The following is an 18,301-nucleotide window of genomic DNA, read 5'->3' on the forward strand; positions in this document are numbered from 1 at the left end:
CCTTTAGGTGGGATGTGTGTTTCCGCTTGGCCAGCATGCCCACCTCTCTTTCCTCTCACGGCTCCTCTTTGCAGGGACAGAGTCTAAGGTGCTGCTTAGTATCATGCTCGCACAGTAGTTTTCTCCAATAAAGATGAGAAATAGAAAATATTTCTTGTTCCCATTTTTTTGTCAAAAGTAGAAAATAAAAGATAAGTGAAGAGATTTTGTGTTTCTTATCCCTGAAATTTTTTTATTCTTCCTACTTAAGTGCATCTGGACTTTTGATGTCCTCAAGATCCTTTCAGAAAATAGTATTGCCTCATTATAAGGAAAGGCCAAGCCAATCTATCTTCTTATTACAATAATTTGGTGAAATTAATCATCTAAAGAAAGTGATGCCTTTTATCTAACAATTACATTATGTTTAAATATTTATCATTAGAAGATTCTCTGCTTTTTCCAAACCCCATGCGAAGTATGCCCAGCCTTTCAAAGATGCTTAGAATGACTTGTAAGGTGTAAAGACTTGCCTACTAAATGAGCACACGGAGGTGATGCTACTTGTTCCTTCATTGTTCCTGCTAGGATTATTGATTTGCGTTTGCATTTTTTGCTGGAACTGTGAAACCCGTCTACTGCAGAGTAAAGGGTTAGGAAAGCAGACTGGAATGAGCTGATGGGGCGGGCTGAAAACCTGAGCTTAGGGAGGCTGGCCTCACCAGATAAAGAAAACAGCCGCCCTCCATTTCCTTCTCCTGCCTTTTTTTTTTTTTCTTTTTTGCATGCAAGCTAAGAAGTTCAACATCTGCATGTCAGTCCTCAAAGAATAATGCCTCCCTTGCAATTTTGCTGATACCCCCATTCCTTAGCTTGAAACCAAAGAGGGCGGGAGACGACGGCCGCTGTCACTCAGCCCCAATATCCAATGGGAGGAAAGTAAGCCCCGCCTTCTTCCTGGGCTGTACTGCGGGCATGCGCAGTGGGCGTCCCATTGCCAACACCCATCAGCTGGTAATTGTAGCTGGGGCTTCTTGGGGCCGTGGGAGCCTGTGACCGGAGGACGAGAAGGAGAAGGAGAAGGAAGCCGGGGAGGTTGGGGTAAGACGAGCACGGGGAGCGGGATCCGTGGTCAGGCCCCGGAGTGCGATGTGCTGCAGCTGCCGCGCCTCCTTGTTTATACGCGTTGTCAGGTGGCTGCCCTACGCTTCGCGGGAGGCAGCGGGCGGGTGCTTCCCGGGTCCCAGAGGGCCCGCCGCTCCCCACGCCCCCCGGCCCGGCGCGGGTGGGCGATCAGGCGGGCTGGCCAGGCGGCCGGGCCGGTCCAGCCACTCCCGCGCCTGCAGCTTCGCCGCCGCCCCCGTCCGCCCCGGGCCGCGCTCGCCCCGGCGCACCTGAGGGCTGCGCGCACCAGGGCGGGACCGGCCCGGGAGCCAGCCACGCCAGCCTCGCCAGCCCAGGCGGCCGCTTCTGCCGCGATCTGGACGCGAACTGACCTCTTCCTCTTTTTAACCCATTAATTAAAAAAACACATCTTAAAGTTCTCCTTCTGGATATGGAATAACTGAAAATATATGGCTATAGTAAAGGAGCCATATACGTTTGTTCAGAGGCGCATTGTGGTTGATTTCCTACTTAGCTTGATTAAAGCTAATTTTTCTTGATCTTCTTAGTTCGTAAATACATAAAACATTTCAAGATGCCCCCCTCTCTCTTGTTTTCTAGGTTGTTACTTTCAATTAAAGTATAAAGAAAAAAAAAATAACATTACTCTTCTGGTCAAATGCTGTATTTTTCTCTCAAGTTTCTTGCATTTGCCTGGCTTTTGTATACATATATTAATTTTGTTTAATTCCCATCAGAGTATCCTGACTATAACTATATATAATTTAAAACTTGTACAGAATTTGGAAGAAAAGGAAATGATTATGAAATGCTGTTCTGTTAGTAATGTTGGAGGTGGTCTTTCCTTCTGGGGGTGGCCTGAGGCTCCCCAGAGCATAAACTGATAATGGTGTTAAATTGTCTTGTGATGTGGACAAGCCTCTTCTTTACAGGCCACTTGGAGACATTTGTCTCAAACTTGTGACTAGTTAAGAATTATGCTGTAGTTTCAAAGTTTCTGTAGAAGTTAATATGATACCATATTAACTGCTTAAGGTCTAAGTCATCTTTCTTCAGATCTTTTACTTCTGCTCCCGATAAGAAAGTCAAACCAAAAGTTTTGTTTAGGATACCAAACTTTAGCTAAGTGCTGGTGGTTTAAAAATATATAAAGCATTTGCAGTAAGTCTGAGTAAAGTTTGCTGTGATTCCATTTAATTTGAAAGCTTAGTGTATGAAAGGGTGTAAAATAATCCTTGGTATTGTGAACTAAACAAATAATAAAAGAGTTTTAACAGATGGAAGAGCTGAACTAAAGGATGGGGTTAAGCCCTCATATTTCTATTCCAGAGGTAAGGTTAGGTATTAATGCACTAACTAGATCATTTAAAATGGTGATTAGCACTGTGATGCAGGAAGTTAGAGAGGTCAATGGATTGTGGCAGCGTACGGTCAAGTGACTTCTCGCTTCAGATCCAAGTGGTCACCAAAGGCTTCCCTAGCATGTGACTAGATGTGCTTGGGGAAAAAGGAACCAGTCACATGGAGATCATGGGTAAAACAGCCTTCTAGGGATAGGAAATGGCACCAAGCACAGGCCTCAAGGCAGCAATAAGCCCGGGATACTCAATCTGCAAGAAGGCCCTGGAGTTCAGTGTCTCAGTAAAGGTGTCATTTACCCTCAAACTAGTTGTGTGTTCTTAGGAAATAGGTACATTTATTCACTCATTCTACTGATATTTATTAAGCACCTATTATATAGCTAAGTACTGAGAATAGAGCAGTCTACAAAATAGACCTCCTGCCCCTCATTAATTGGTTATATAAAGACTTTAAAAAATACATTAAAATGCCTTTCAAGATGCCTCCCCTTCTTGTGTTTTAGGTCATTACTTTCTTTAAGATCAGACATGAAAAAAAAAAACATTGCCTTTTCTGTCAAATGCTATATTTTGACAAATTTATTTTCACATTTTGGGGACATGAAGTGAAGTGAAATCCAATGCTTTATGCTAGTTAAGAAACAAACCATTTCTCTTGCTTTGTCCATCCCCGAATGATTAGTGTCTTGTCCAAGTGAGAGATTTCGGGTTGCCAGTTCCACTGGCAGGTGGAAAAGAAACTGGTGAGATCCTGCGTCTTCAAGGACATGTAGACCCTAAGTAGAGTTAAGAGTATGACTTGCAAAACACGGATGTGAGACTCATTTCTTTATAGGTTATTTGTGTATGGGAACAGAGGAGCCTTCCCCCACAAGAGACTAGAAGAGAGTGCATAAATAAGGAAAAGGAACACTTCCTCATTCAGTGTGTTTGTGTTGGCTGTGAGCCAGTTTTTCTAGACCTGTAGTTGGTAGAGGCAAAGGCAAAAGAAAGATGTCATTAAGCCAGGAGAAAATGGTTTCTAGCCATGTAATGGAATATTATTTGGTTATAAAAGAAATGAAGTTCAAGCCATACCTCAGTATGGATGGACCTTGGAAGCGTGCTGAGAGAAAGAAGCCAGTCACAAAAAACACATATTGTATAATTCCATTCATATGAAATATACAGAATGGGCAAACCTATGAAGATATGAACTAGCTTAGTGGTTGCCTACCACTGGGAAGGTTGGAGAGGAAGGAGGAGTGATTGCTTATGGGTATGGGCTTTATTTTTAGAGTAACAAAATGTTCTAAATGTGTGATGGTTGTACAACTTTGTGAATATCTTAAATCACTGTTGGATTGTATACTTTAAGTGGATGAATCACCTAATATCTGAATTACATCTCAATAAAGTTCTTACTGAAAAAGAAAAGATGCAGAATTTTGAGGTCCAGTAGGTGGTTGATAGGATGCTTAGTCTCATTGAATCCCCAGATCCAGTCTTGTTCCGTTGGACCCCAGCGCTTCAGGTCACTGCAGGCGCAAGTTCAAGGCTCTCTGGCAGGAAGTTTATTCCTGCTCCCTGCTGCAGTGGTTCTGCTGTCTGCGTTGAGGTTTTAATTTACTCTTTTATGAAATTGGGTTTGTTCTATGTCTAGGACGTGGTGAGGTCCAGAGGGCCCAGGATAGATAAGTTGGACCTGTGGATCAGTGAAGAATAAAGAGCATAGCTCCCAGGAATTTCAGGGTGGCCAGAGTTTGCTCAGTGTTAAAACGAGCTTTATTTGCTGCTACCTACTTTAAAGGGGAGATTTTGAAATTGAATTTAGTCAGTCTATTGGAAATGCTTTTCATTTCATAGATGTACAGTAAGTGTTAGGTCATTCCACTCTTCTTCTTTTGCTCTTGTCTCCCACTTGTCCCAGCCATGAATCATCTGACCTGGAGTCAACTGGGCACCTCTCCTTCCTTTGGTAAACGACAGTGTGTTTGCCTTGTCCACATGTTCTGAGTCTAGCTACTCCAGGCTTTATTGCTTTGCCTTTGTTTTCCATACCAGTCATACCCACGTACCCAAACCTTATGCTTCTGTATCATGAATTCTTTCCAGATAAGTGTGATAATATTGCCTTTTCATAGTCCCTGTCCCTATTGACCTTTTAATGGTTTGTATTGCTTTTATTGTTTTACATTATTAACTTTATTTTTTCTCCAAAAAGACAAAGTTGATGCTTCATCTTTGTTGTTTTGCTTGCAGTTCTCAAGTACTTCTCTGAATGCTGGGCCTGTGGCAGGCTCATAGCAGAGTGTCGGCTCACCCGCTGACCACCAACAGCTCTGCAGTTTTCAGTGCACACTCAGTGAAAAGATGGTGTGGGACTAATTCAGCTTCTTTGTTGTGCACAGTCCTGTACACAGGATGCTGCTTTTTGTTCTTTCTTTTCAAAGTCTGGAGGGTGTGGTGTGGATAGGAGAAGAAAAGTTCATCTTCCCTTCTTACTGTAGCAGTGCCCCAGCTTAGCTTCTGGAAGAAGAGTTGTTCTTGCTCTGTCAGGAAGGTGTGTGTGTGTGTGTGTGATGAGGATTTCACAGGGTATTCCTTTTTTCCTCACTTGTTGGCTTTGTTCTTTCAAATAGACCTTTTTTCCCCCGTTAAAATGAGAGCTCCATTAATCATATGTTCCTGAGCTGTTACTATGTGTGTTAACTTAGATATAGTAATGGAATTCCTGGGGAAAGCCTGAAGTCTGTATTCCATTTAATAAATATTTAAATAACTGGTCTGTGCCAGGAACTGTTTGAAATATTGTAGAAAGAAAGATAAATAGCAGGTGGGCCCTGCCTTATACTTGCTCACAGTTTAAAGAAAAAAAAATATAGACAACTCAAATTATACACAGAAAAGGGACTTAGTAACTCTTCTTTAGAGAAATTAGAGAAGTTCAAAGAGAATGTACAGTCTGAACCTTATTTTAACATGTTTTAACTTGACTCTGTCCTTTAAAGTTCAGTTGTCTTTTTTTATAGACATAGGAGTTTTACTATGTGATATGTCTGTTCGATAGATTTCAACCCTGTTAGGTTAATTGGGTTTTTACTTGTAATCTCCCAAATTGACATTTTGTGAAGCCAAAAACTTTAAAAATACAATTATGTGACTTTTTTTTTTTTATGTTATTTAGGTGGCTGCTTAGAAAACTGCGTAGCCCACCAACATCTGATGAAATTTGTTGCTAAGCGAATCAGCCATGTCTTACACTCCAGGGATTGGTGGTGACCCCACTCAGCTGGCCCAGCGTATCTCTTCCAACATCCAGAAGATCACACAATGTTGTGAGTTGAGTTTTAAATTGCCTTCACTGTTTTCAATTCTTAACTGAACTTGGTGGAGGTTAATAAAAGGACAACTACTAGTGATTGAGGGAGGGAGAAGCATTCCTTTAAGAATAGATCTTAAAAGGCGAGAATTCTTTAGAGTGGATATAAAAATAATTGTATGTACAATAGATAATACTTAACTACATTTTTCTTTAGAGCTTTAGGCACGTCACACAATAATTTCATGAATGAAGTAAAGATTTAAAGAAGTAGATACTTAGGTTTGTTTTAAAACTATCTGGTTCTAAATGAGATTAATGAGACTCACTGATGAAATCTCACCGGTTTGGAACTGGGTAGCACTATCAAGTTTTTAAGGAATGTATGTTTATAAAAAGAAAAAATCTGATGGGATCTGGTTTAGGTTGATTTTGTAAAGGGTGACCATGTGCTTTGTTATTCAGGAGCAGGGAAGAACTAAAAGGGAACATTTTGTTGATGAGGCAGATATAGAAGAAGACTATCAGGATTCCTCACAGATCCTTTGCTGTGTCTGTCAAAGAATATTAGGAGACCGATCCAATGTGGCATTTTTTTTAGAAATTATTAATAGTACTCCCACCTTGGCCGGTTGGCTCAGTGGTAGAGCTTTGGCCTGGCATGTGGAAGACCCAGGTTCGATTCCCAGTCAGGACACACAGGAGAAGCGCCCATCTGCTTCTCCACCCCTCCCCCTCTCCTTCCTCTCTGTCTTTCTCTTCCCCTCCCACAGCCAAGGCTCCATTGGAGCAAAGTTGGCCCAGGCTCTGAGGACAGCTCCATGGCCTCCTTCTCAGGTGCTAGAATGGCTCTGGCTGCAATGGAGCAATGCCCAAGAGGGGCTGAGCATTGCCCCCTGGTGGGCATGCTGGGTGGATCCCGGTCAGGCGCATGCAGGAGTCTGTCTGACTGCCTCCCCGTTTCTAACTTCAGATATATACACACACACAAAAAAAGAAATTAGTATTCCCCAGGAGATATATCTATCTATCTATCTATCTCTCAAAAAAATCACTGAGCCTATAGATGTTTTGTTTTGTATCACAGCTCATTGCATAACTGGACCATTCTGGTCATCTTGCGGTCAGAATTTTGGCCCTCTGGGCATTACCTGAGCTCTTTCCCAGTGTTAGTAGTTTTATTCTTCAGTTTACTTCGTTAAGGGTACTCTTTTTTACCCAGATGCTAACACCTTGCAGAAATAAGGACTGTTTTCAGATGACCAAACTGTGTATCTTTACCTAATCACTAGCTTCCCAACTATTATTTCTCTACATGAGTGATGTAGATGAGATGTCAGTGTGTTTTTGGACAAAGGGAGTAAAACTGGATTATAGATGTTTCTAAAAAAGTACCACTGTGCACAGCTGTGTAGAAATATGCTTATTCTGATTTGGATTAATTCTTGTTTTCTATGGCTGTTTTTAAAGGAGCAAGGAAGTGAACAGTGTAGAGGCATCATGTTGTCCACAGCGGAGACCGTAGGACGGGTACCTCCAGGATTGTCCCGGTGTGTCCCAGGGCACCAGCGTTGCCTGTTCCGATGATGTCAGCAGGGCCTCTCCTTTCTGTGGCTTCCTTGCTACCGATTAGAAATAGCGCTGGTGACCATGTGAAAATTAAGAGAGCTTATCATTTTCACTTATATATGTGTGGAAAATCGGACCTTTGTGTAAGAAGGCCAGGAAACCTTGCTCCAAAGAATAGCGCAGGGCCTGACCTGTGGTGGCACAGTGGATAACGCGTCGACCTGGAAATGCCGGTTTGAAACCCTGGGCTTGCCTGGTCAAGGCACATATGGGAGTTGATGCTTCCAGCTCCTCCCCCCTTCTCTCTCTCTGTCTCTCCTCTCTCTCTCTCTGTCTCTCTCTCTCCTCTCTAAAAAATAAAATAAAATAAAGAGTAGCACAGGTATCTCCACACTAAACGGCGCCAGGACTTGTGGGCAGGAGAAGTTCCTGCAGTGCGCTGAGCTGGCAGTGGCAGGAAGCACGCGGTGGTGTGGAAGCTACATCAGGCGGAGACTGCATGTGGGCTTGAACAGAGAGGGGTGAGGGTTAACTTCAGTGAGGTCGTACTGCCCGAGGAAGAGAGCAGCTGACCCAGACGGATGAGAGGTGATAAACTGCAGCAGGGCTGCATGTACATGGCACAGTTCATAGCTGGGTATGCGACTGCGTTGCGATTCAGGGCAGCATCGGGGTGGTGGCCAGACCCACTCCTGTGCCTTGTCATGACCTGTTCCTATGGGGAGTGCTCAGCCGTGAGAAAGTACAGTCACCACCTTTCGATATTTGAAGCACTGTCTTGTATAAAACATAAGAAACGTATTCCGCATGATTAAAAGGTCTCCACAAATGAACAGAAGCCACAGTGGTCAGACTTTAGCCGCAGGGAAGAAATCAGGGCTTTCGAAGAACTGGAGTTGCCTGCCTCAGGACGAGTGTGACCCCTGTTCCTGAGGGACCAGCCTGTGGTGGGCAGATACTTTCCCTGTCTGTCATTAAGAGTTATAAATTCTGAGATACTGGTTCACACTCAGCGGCTTTTATTTTTGAGAGGCTGATTTTATTCATGCAGCAAATAATTTATTGAGCATCTACTCCTTAGCGTGTTCAGAAAAATACAAAAAGAAAAGGAAGCTCCAGCGTGGCTGACACACAGCACTTGAGGGTAGAGTGAGCAGAAATTCAATAATGAAAGCAGAGAGGAGGTTGGGCGGCTCACCTAGAGCCTCGGAGGCTGCCTGGGGAGGAGTTCAGGTTTCATTCTAAGAGGCAGGGAAGAAGTGCAATCAGATCTGCACTTTGAAAAGATTGATTTGGCTTCATGTGGAAAGCAGACTGGGGAAGTAGAAGAGGGACGCACTGGCCATCACAGGGTTCTGAGGAGAGAGATGTTGGCTTGCACCAGGGTGGGGGCTGTGGGGACGGAGAGAAATGAGGGATGTTCTCCGGAGGTAGAGCCCGCGGAACTTGCTGGTGAATGTGGATGGATTGAGAGAGAAAGAGAGGCATCAGGATGACTCGTGGCTTTTGCACTGAGCAACCGAGTGAATGGTGGGGAGTGTGTACTGAGACGGGAGGGACGACAGACCACGAGAAATGGTGAGAGTTTGCTGTGGTCAAGTAAATCTTGAGATGTCTTTTAAACATCTAAGTGAAGATGTCAAACATCTATTTCAGATATATGAGCTAGGAGATCAGAGTGTCATCAGAGTATAAATGGTATTTAAAATCATAGGTCCAAAATGATCACAAAGGAGTGAGTAGAGTTAAGAGAAAAGGCACAGAACATTAGAAAATGTTGAGGTCGGGAAGGCAGGAAGAAAGCAGCATGAAGAATCAGAGGAGTGACCGGAGAGATAACAAGAAAATTAAGATGTGGTGAGTTTCTAAATATATAAAAAGAGAGATAGTGTATGTGTGTTCCAAGACCGAGTGAGGCAGCATCTGTGTCTAAAGCTGTTGAGAGACTAAGATGACAGGAGAGACTTGATCTCTGGTGACTTTGGAAAGAGCGGTCTCTTATCCGTGTTCCAGATGTAAATGGAGAAAAGGAGGAAGAAGGACCAAGACTTCCCAGAATCCTACTCACCTCTGCTTATATTACTGCCCAGAATTTAGATATTGTCACATGGCTACACCTAGGTGCTGGGAGGTCTGGATTGCATGCCTACTAACATTGGGGGTTGCTTCAATTGAGAGAGAAGGGAAAAGTCAGTATTTGGTAGGCAACTGGCAGATTTTACCATAGAAGTAGAAAGAAGGACAAAGGAAGGGTTGCGTTTTGCCACTACAAGAGGGAGATTCCGTGGAGAGTATAATTGTAAAAGAAATGTCTTTGAAGGCGAGAGGAGGAGGGGCCGGATCTCGAGTGTTTGGCTCGCCTTTCTTCCGCTGTACAGAGTTTGTGGTAGGAACAGTCAGCGTGGTGGGTGAAGATGGGGAGTTCCTCTTGAAATGGACTGTTTTTAAACAAAATAGGAGACAAAGGCATTGGAGAGAGAATGAGAAGAAAGGCTGGTGGAAGTGTATGGAAAGAAGAGAAAGTGAGTGCTGGTAGTTTTGATAATTGAGAGAATTGACATCGCAGAAGCAGAGAAGTGTGAATGGCAGGTTGAATATTCCTTTGGGATTTGGGGTCATGAATATAGTGAAACCAGCCATCACTGTGTATTTTTTCTAATTCCAAGATTCAGTGTCTAAATGAAGGGAAGTGTAGAATTAGAGTTAGTTGTTAAAAACTTAACCTACTATCCAGTGTCTGTGTCCGAGAAGGGCTGTGACGAAATCACATGGAAGTGAAAGGCAGAAGTGTGAAATTTCAGTTCCCTTTTCTCCCCATCTGGTAATGCTAATAATACTGGTGTGACTGAATAAAGTGGTACTTTGCACCACATTTAGGTGCTCTCTTCTCACTACATTTGCATCCTGTGAATTCCTGTCTGCACGAATTACCTAGTTGTACAAAGAAACCTAAGGAGAAGATGCTGTGAAGCAGGTAATGTCCTTGTAGTTAGAGTATGGGTGTCTGTGCAGCTAAAGCTAAAGTCTGCCTGACCACGCAGTGGGCGGACTTCTTATTAAATTAGTTTTGATATAGATCAATGAAAACTAGCAGAGTACTGAGTTGTATGGTTTACTTTATACCAAAACAGAAAATAGTAAGCAAAAAGATTTTTTAGAAGAACCCAAAGATAATATACTGCTCACAAAAATGAGGGGATATTTCAGCGCTTCATATTCATTTTGAAATATCCCCTCATTTTTGTGAGCAGTGTAGTTAGTAAGATGGGATTTTTTTTCCTTTAGTATTTTATTCTGGCCGCTTTGTTTTTGCAAAGACTAAGATAGAACAAAATATATTTAAACTTTTTTTCTTTAAACCTTTTGTTGATAATAATGTATATAGTCTTACCAATTTGCTTTACTAGTGAAATATTTAAGTCATAGTGCAGTAATATAATTTATATCAAACAAAATACTTAAATATTATGAATACTTAAATATAAAATATATTAGATAAAATGAATTATATTAATATAATAATTTACTTATTAGTGTGTGTGTGTATATATATATATATATATATATAAATAATAGATAACTTTAAGAACTTTATTAGGGATTTCTCTGTGCAGCCTTTAAAATGATTAAGAAAATATTTTCAGCCTGACCAGGCGGTGGTACAGTGGATAGAGTGTTACACTGGGACACAGAGGGCCCGGGTTCGAAACCCCAAGGTCACCAGCTTGTGCTCAGGCTCATCTGGTTTGAGCAAGGCTCACCAGCTTGAGCCCAAGGTTGGTAGCTTGAGCAAGGGGTCGCTCGGTCTACTGTAACCCCCCCGGTCAAGGCACATAGGAGAAAGCAATCAATGAACAACCAAGGTGCTGCAATGAAGAATTGATGCTTCTCATCTCTCTCCCTTCCTGTCTGTCTGTCCCTCTCTCTGTCTCTGTCACAAATATATATATATATATTTTCACCCTGTGAGAGAAGTGCTCTGTGGACTCCATCACAGCATCAGCAGGTACCTGTGCCCGCACTGCTCCCTCCTCTGCTCGTGGCGCAGACCGTGTTCTCTGTCGCTGCCCTCACTGGGCTTCCAGTCTTTCTCGGCCTGGCCCAGGCAGCAGTTCTCAGCACACTGGAGTGGGCGCATCAATTAAACTGTTTGTTATCTCAGATGTAGAAAAATCATCATGAACCAAAGAAATGTTTAGATTTTGTTTCCAACTTTGGCATGATATGTTCAAAAGTAGCCTTTTGATTAGCAGTATCTGGAGATGAAATGTTCCCCCTTTTACTTTATATCATCTGTACTTTCTTTAAGACAAACTGCCACCAGTGATGTATATAGTATAAGACTAAGCCAGCCTTGGTGGGTTGAAACGGCCGAGTCTGTTGTGTAAGGTAAACCAGAGTAGGCTATTTTCACAGGGGCCATTTATCTTTGTGCCAACGCAGACAATACTTAAAAATGTATTCAGAACACACAGAAAGAACTCATGTTTTTGAAAGAAACAGAATAAATATAATGAAATCTATCATATAATTATTTTTAACTTAAAAAAATAGCTGTATATTATCTATATTGAGTAGTACGCCCATTATTAGTGTGTAGCTCATTGAATTGCCTGTTACAACACCACACGTCAATAGCTAGAACATTACTAGCCCCTGTGGCTCTTCTTATGTTTATCCCCTCTCCAAAGATAGCTAGTGTCCTGACTTGTAGCATCACTGTTTCATTTTCTTAGCTTCTAAACTTCATTTAATAGACCAAGTAATATGTTTTGTGTTGGACTTCTTTCTCCCACTATGTTTTTGCAATTCAACCATGTGGTTGAATGTAGTATAGGTCTTTGATTTTCATTACTATATAGTATTCCATATTCAAACATACCACAGTCAGTTCTTTCTATTGTTGATGGACATTTGGAGTGTTTGGGGTTTTTTGTTTGTTTGTTTCTTTGCTATTATAAACAATGCTGAACACGCTTATACATTCTTTTGTTTCATGTGTGTACCTAGGAATGGGGTTGCTGGGCCATAGGATATGTGTATGTTCAGCTATAGTAGATACAGCTGCCTACAGTGGTTGTACCAGGTTATCCTCCTCCCAGCCAGTGTATCAGAGTTTGTATTGATCCAAATCCATGCTAAATGTGGCATTTACAGTCTTACATTTTAGCCATAGCTGTATCTCATTGTGATTGGTATTACAATTCCCTGATCAGAATCAGACTTTTTAGAATATTGCCTAATAGTTCGGACAATCCATGAGACAATAGGAAAAGTTTCCAAGTGGACTAGCTGTAAGTGTGTGCATGCACATTTCCGGAACTCTGATCCAAGTAGCAGTGTGGCCCTGAGTGAGCTGTTTCACTTTCTAGCACATGGTTGTCTTCTATATTTTTTCTGTGGTCTGGATAATGGTCTCCCTATTTTAACAGGCTATAATTTGGCCCTGACCAGTTAGCTCAGTTGATTAGAATGTTATCCCAAAAGGACAAGGTTGCAGGTTCAATCCCTGGTCAGGACACACATAGGAAATAACCAATGAATGTACAACTAAGTGGAACAACAAATGAATGTTTCCCTTCCCCCTCCCCTCTCTCTCCTTTCCTCTCTCTGTCTCTCTAAAAATCAGTCAACAGGCTATAACTTTAACCAAAGTTTTAAAGAATCCTGAAAACTCTTCTAACATATGCAGGATTATTCTCTTCGTTATTAAGATACAATTGCCATATCTGGACCCATAATTTATACTTTTAAAATCCCACAATACTATAGAAACAGTTATTCGCAAGACCAGCTAAGATTTAGGTGTTAGTTCTAAGCGTTAAGTGGTGGGACATTTGCAGTCTTAAGACTCTGGCATCATGTCAGGATTAGCTAAATTATGAACTAGAGGAAATTGACAGGTAGAAATGATAACAGGTGACCATGAAACATCGTACTTGAGATAAATAGTAAGTCTTTATACCAATGCTAATGAGAATTCTGGCATTTGAGTATTTTGGGTTTTTGTTTTGTTTTTTAGAATAATCTGAAAGCAGAGAATATGAAGTGGCTAACAGCTTTTCAAAAATGAACAAAGTGATTATGTAATATTAAGTATACTCATCTGAATTTTTGAGTTCAGAAGTTTTCAGGTACAAAATGCAAAATTTATCACACACACACACCCACTCTCATGTGCACGCATGTTTGTTTTCCAGAAGATATGGGAAGGCAGGACTTTCTAGGGAGGCATAAAATGTTTGAACTTGAACCCATGTTACAAAGATTAGGTGGTGACTGAAAAATGTTTATGTTGAATCTTTGTTTCTTTTTTTATGCTTTAGATAAAAGCTGTTAGTCCAATATAGACTTGTTTAAAGTTGGAGAAAATATTACTTTGTGTTGTAATTAGCTTCTAATTCTGTGTGATACTTTCCTCATTTATTAATAAGGACCAGGGCTTGGCTCTTGTCCCCATTAAGGTTCTTAAGGCTGTAAGATGAAATACCAAGCCTATACAAATGTGAGCCCTTTTGTTACTTACGAGAATGACTACAATTCTTTTTAATAGTCTGGTGAAGGGATCGCTTGTTTTTGCATCTTAACACATGATTGCATAAAAGGGAAGCTAATATCGACTTCTCTTTTTTCTTGCCAGGGCAAGCTTTTCTTGAAAAAACAGTTCCAATCTTAAACAGTTAGTGAATTTACTGGAACTGTGTGTATTTACTCAGATTGGAGTGTGTTTTTTTTCCTGTTGGTAAGCATTGGTGGATGAGAAGGCAGTTTATAGGGAAAAAGAGTTGAAAACTGTCCTTCCTACATTTCTCCCTCTTAAAGTGCAGTTAGATGAGATAGATAATCTACTGCTAATATCCCACCTTTGAAAATGTTTATTGTCCCCCAGGAGAAAAACTTCAGTAACTTTGATTCCATTGTGATTTTCTTCATGCCTAACGTGTTGACATTAAACAGAGATAGGTGTGGAAATTAATGTCCTCTCCAAGGGAATTTTAACCAAGAGCGACAACTTTTTCTTCTCTCCTGTGACTTCTCCTACATAACCAAACATGAGTGCTTTTTATGACCAATTGTGAGTGAACCCTTTTTGTTTTATGAATTAAAATGTTGAGATATGACTTCTGGCTGCTTCAGGAAGCTGCTCCTCTATGTGATTCATCTACATGCTTTTATCCTGAACATGAATTTTGTTACTCTTGGTTCCAGTTCCAAACCCTGGTACTCCATGTCATCATACCCCATATTCGATCTAAGTCAGGTCCTATTGGTTCTGCTGGCCTAATTTGCCCATTTCTCTCCATCCCAGCTGTCACCTCCCATGTCCATGCTGCTGCTTTCACTTCTTTGCATGACTGCCACCTCCAGGTTATTCTGCTTCCATTCCTGCCTAGCTACAGTCTGTTCCGGGTGAATTTTTAAAACTATAAATCAGATCATGCCTTCCCACAGCTTCAAACTCTGCAGTGACTTCCTGTGGCACTATAGTCAACAGTGATTCTCAAGCCCTGCAGCATCCTCCAGGATCTGTTCCTGGCCCCCCATTGTCACCTCCTACCTCTTTCCCCCTTGGCAGCTGCAACATTCCAGTCACAGTCGCCTTTTTTCTGCTTCTTGGACCATCCTCTGATTCTAACCTCAGGGCCTTTGCACTTGCTCGTCCTCTGCTTCAAACATCTTCCAGACCTTTATGTGATTGGCTCCTTCTTGGTGTTCAGTTCTCAGCCCAAAGGTCACTTCCTTAGAGATGTCTTCCCTGATCGATTATCTTGTTTTCTCTAATTATTCTTTTTTCTTATGAACCTATTTTTTTTTCTTATGAACCTATTTTTATTTAAGTATATTTAAGTTATATCTATCTATTTTCAAAGAATGGGGTAGTAGCCACCGGATATGTTTTTATTTTTCTTCCTTTGGCAGCAGTCCCCTCTACTCATTTGGTAATAAGATACTGGCTTGTGAATTTTTTTTCTATTTCATCTTTTAGCCTTTATTTTTTCTAAGTGCCAACATTTGTTACTGTTGTTGTTATTTGGTCTATAATGTCTTCTATGGCAGAGAATCATGTGTTTATGCCTAATTGTATCCCTCAAAGATTTACATACAGAGGCTATTAGGGATCGTTGGTTGACAAAGGCTAGAACAGAAAATTGTAGAAAAGAGAATGTTGTGATTCCAAGATGTGACACTGGAGAGAAGGAAGACAGTGTAATAAGATGGCAGCTCTCAGCTGCCCTGACTGCAGTGTAAAATTATCCTAATAAAGAAGAAACAAGGTATATAAGGAAATCTTAAAGGAAAGGCACATTATCTTTGTGTGAATTCAGTTCTTAAAAGGAAACTGTTAATGAATGTGAACAATGGGAAGAGACTGAGAAGAATGAACAGGGTGAAGAGATCACCCTGTGCAGCATTGGTACACACAGCATGTTGCAAATACTGGGGACACCTCACCTAGAGGGCAGCTGGGATTGCTGCTTCAAATACTTGAAGAGTTGTCATATGGAAGAGGTTTTAATGACTCTTATCTTCATCTCTTGGATCCTTTGTTGTTTTCACCATTTACTGAGCAATAGTTTTCAGTAAAGAGTAATTGCCTTTTGCCTGACCAGGTGGTGGCGCAGTGGATAGAGCATGGACCTGGGATGCTGAGGACCAAGGTTCAAAGCCCTGAGGTCACCAGCTTGAGTGCGGGCTCACCTGCTTGTGTGTGGGGTCGCCAGCTTGAGCATGGGATCATAGACATGACCCCATGGTTGCTGGTTTGAGTAATGGGTTACTCGTTCTGCTGGAACCACCCAGTCAAGGCACACGTGAGAAAGCAATCAATAAACAACTAAGATGCCACAACGAAGAGTTGATGCTTCTCATCTCTCTCCCTTCCTGTCTGTCCCTGCATCTATCTGTCTCTCTCTCTCTCTCTCTCTCTCTCTCTTTCTCACTAAAATAAATAAATAGTAATTGCCTTTTCTACTTATTCCAGATTGGGTTTTGTTGTTTGTTTTTTTTTCTTAAATTAGTTATTAATTTGTTTGCCTAATATTTAAATTGGAAGAACCTAAAATTTATTCAAAATAGTGTTCTGTAAGTCTCGGTACATTTATTTTTTCCAGTTTTCCTTCCTCTTGTAGTGACACTATCATGATCATTACTTGAAGAAACCACCACTGTAGTAGCGTATTACCTTTATGAGGTGTAGCCATCTACTTCTCTGGGATTGTTCGGTCTTCATCCCTTTTAAAGTCCGAGAGAATGCCTGCAGACAGCATCAGGATGCCCACCTAGCCTGTGGACTCTTTTCCTACTGGGGTGTGTGGAAGCCTTTAGCTAAAAATTCAACTGAGACCTGCTTATTTGTGACTACACATAGGACTGCAGACAGTGTGGGAGGACAGGGGGGCAGATTGGCCCTGATAGTACATCCAGTGGTTTTATCTGTGTTATATTGCCTGTGTATACACCCTTCTTTATTCAGAAATTTCTGGAAGGTATATAAGTATCTTTTAATCATCTTTCATGAATGTTTACTCTGTGCCTTGTATTGGATATTTATATCTATTCTTTGTGCATTGTTATTTGCTCTCCCCTGTTGGAAAATTTAGGTTTGGAGCAGTTAAGTCACTTGATCAAGTTCATACAACTGTTAAGTGGGAAAGCTGGTATCTGAATCCAGGACAGTCTGGTCCACATAACAGTATACATTTGGATCATGTCTTATATTACTCTAGGGCATTACCTTGCATTCATTCCATGAGTGCATATTGAATACCTGTGAAGTCCTAGGATGCTATAGTCAGTGTCTGGATGCTATAGTCAGTGAATAAAATAAACAAAATACCTAAGAGAAAACAGACATAAAATAAATTATATAGTGTATTGAAAAGAGATGTTAAGTGTCCTGAAAAGCAACAATGACAAGAACATCCCAGAGGGGATTTGTTATCTGGAGAGGAGATTACATTTATAAATGGGATACATCAGGAGCCAGGATAGTCCTATAATGATGAGATGGTAGTTGAACAAATATTTAAAGGAAGTAAGGGAATGCATTTTTCAATATCTGGAGAAAGAATGTTCTTGACAGGGCAACAGCTGGTGCAAGGGCCCTGAGGTGGAAGTAAGCCCAGGGTGTAGCATAGTGGCTATGTGCATAGAGCACCGGTAGCAGGAGCTGGGGTGGGGCTGGGTGGAGCCTTGCAGACCATTGTAAGGACTCAGGCTTCTACTCTGAGTAGAACAAATGTTCTGAGCATTTAAATAAATGGAGTATGGAAACAGACATGAGAATTGTATCATTTAGTCAGCATGATGCTTTATTTTATCTATGTAGAACTCAGAAGGATGTATTTGTAAAGGCAGCATAAACAGTAAGTTCTCCAACCTTGAAACATGTAATCTGAAGGATAAAATGTCCATTAGCAGAGCATGATTAAATGATATATGGCACATTCATGTAATGGAGGAGGCGCGGTGTTGGTCTCAGAGTTTTAGATTTGTCTAGCGGTCAGGATGAATAGAGCGAGGGACTTGAGGATATTTGCAACAGAGCGATGTGATGACTGACTGCGGAGGGTAAGCTGGGTCGGGGGCCAGTGAAGAGTGGGGCAGGAGGAGGTTGTGTGAGGGAAAGTGGCAAAGTGGCAGGACCACAGGGTGGTAGGTCCTGGTGGGTCAGAGGCTTGTTGGAGTCAGGGAACCAGTGTGTGTGAGCTAGACCGACAGGAGGTGCTGATTTGTAAGCAGTAGGCATGAAGATAACTTTGTGGAAGAATTACGGTTATGGGTAATGAGAAGACATTTGATAAAATCTTGGAGTGTGTGACTAAGGGTAGAGGACAAGATCATTTGGAGGTAAATATGGAAAGAACTGAGACCAGGATAGTGGAAGGGTCATTAGCATGTATATTGAAATCAGGAGGAGTGGGGACAAATTAGGAGTGACATTGAGCCAGGTGCTAAAACCATC

The 18,301-nt window shown here is 41.5% G+C and overlaps 1 protein-coding gene across 1 annotated transcript in view; it reads left to right on the forward strand.

The window, feature by feature from the left end:
• The first annotated feature begins 963 nt into the window (after positions 1-963).
• The window catches only part of STX7 (syntaxin 7), a 44,219-nt gene continuing 26,881 nt past the window's right edge, over positions 964-18,301 (forward strand). Inside the window, exons 1-2 of the mRNA XM_066373211.1 lie at positions 964-1,080; positions 5,632-5,782. Of these exons, the coding sequence (XP_066229308.1) occupies positions 5,698-5,782 (85 nt within the window). The 5' untranslated portion in view covers positions 964-1,080; positions 5,632-5,697. The remainder of the gene's footprint in view (positions 1,081-5,631; positions 5,783-18,301) is intronic.

The sequence above is a fragment of the Saccopteryx leptura genome, chromosome 3 (assembly GCF_036850995.1).
Source record: "Saccopteryx leptura isolate mSacLep1 chromosome 3, mSacLep1_pri_phased_curated, whole genome shotgun sequence".
NCBI classification, from domain to species: Eukaryota; Metazoa; Chordata; class Mammalia; order Chiroptera; family Emballonuridae; genus Saccopteryx; species Saccopteryx leptura.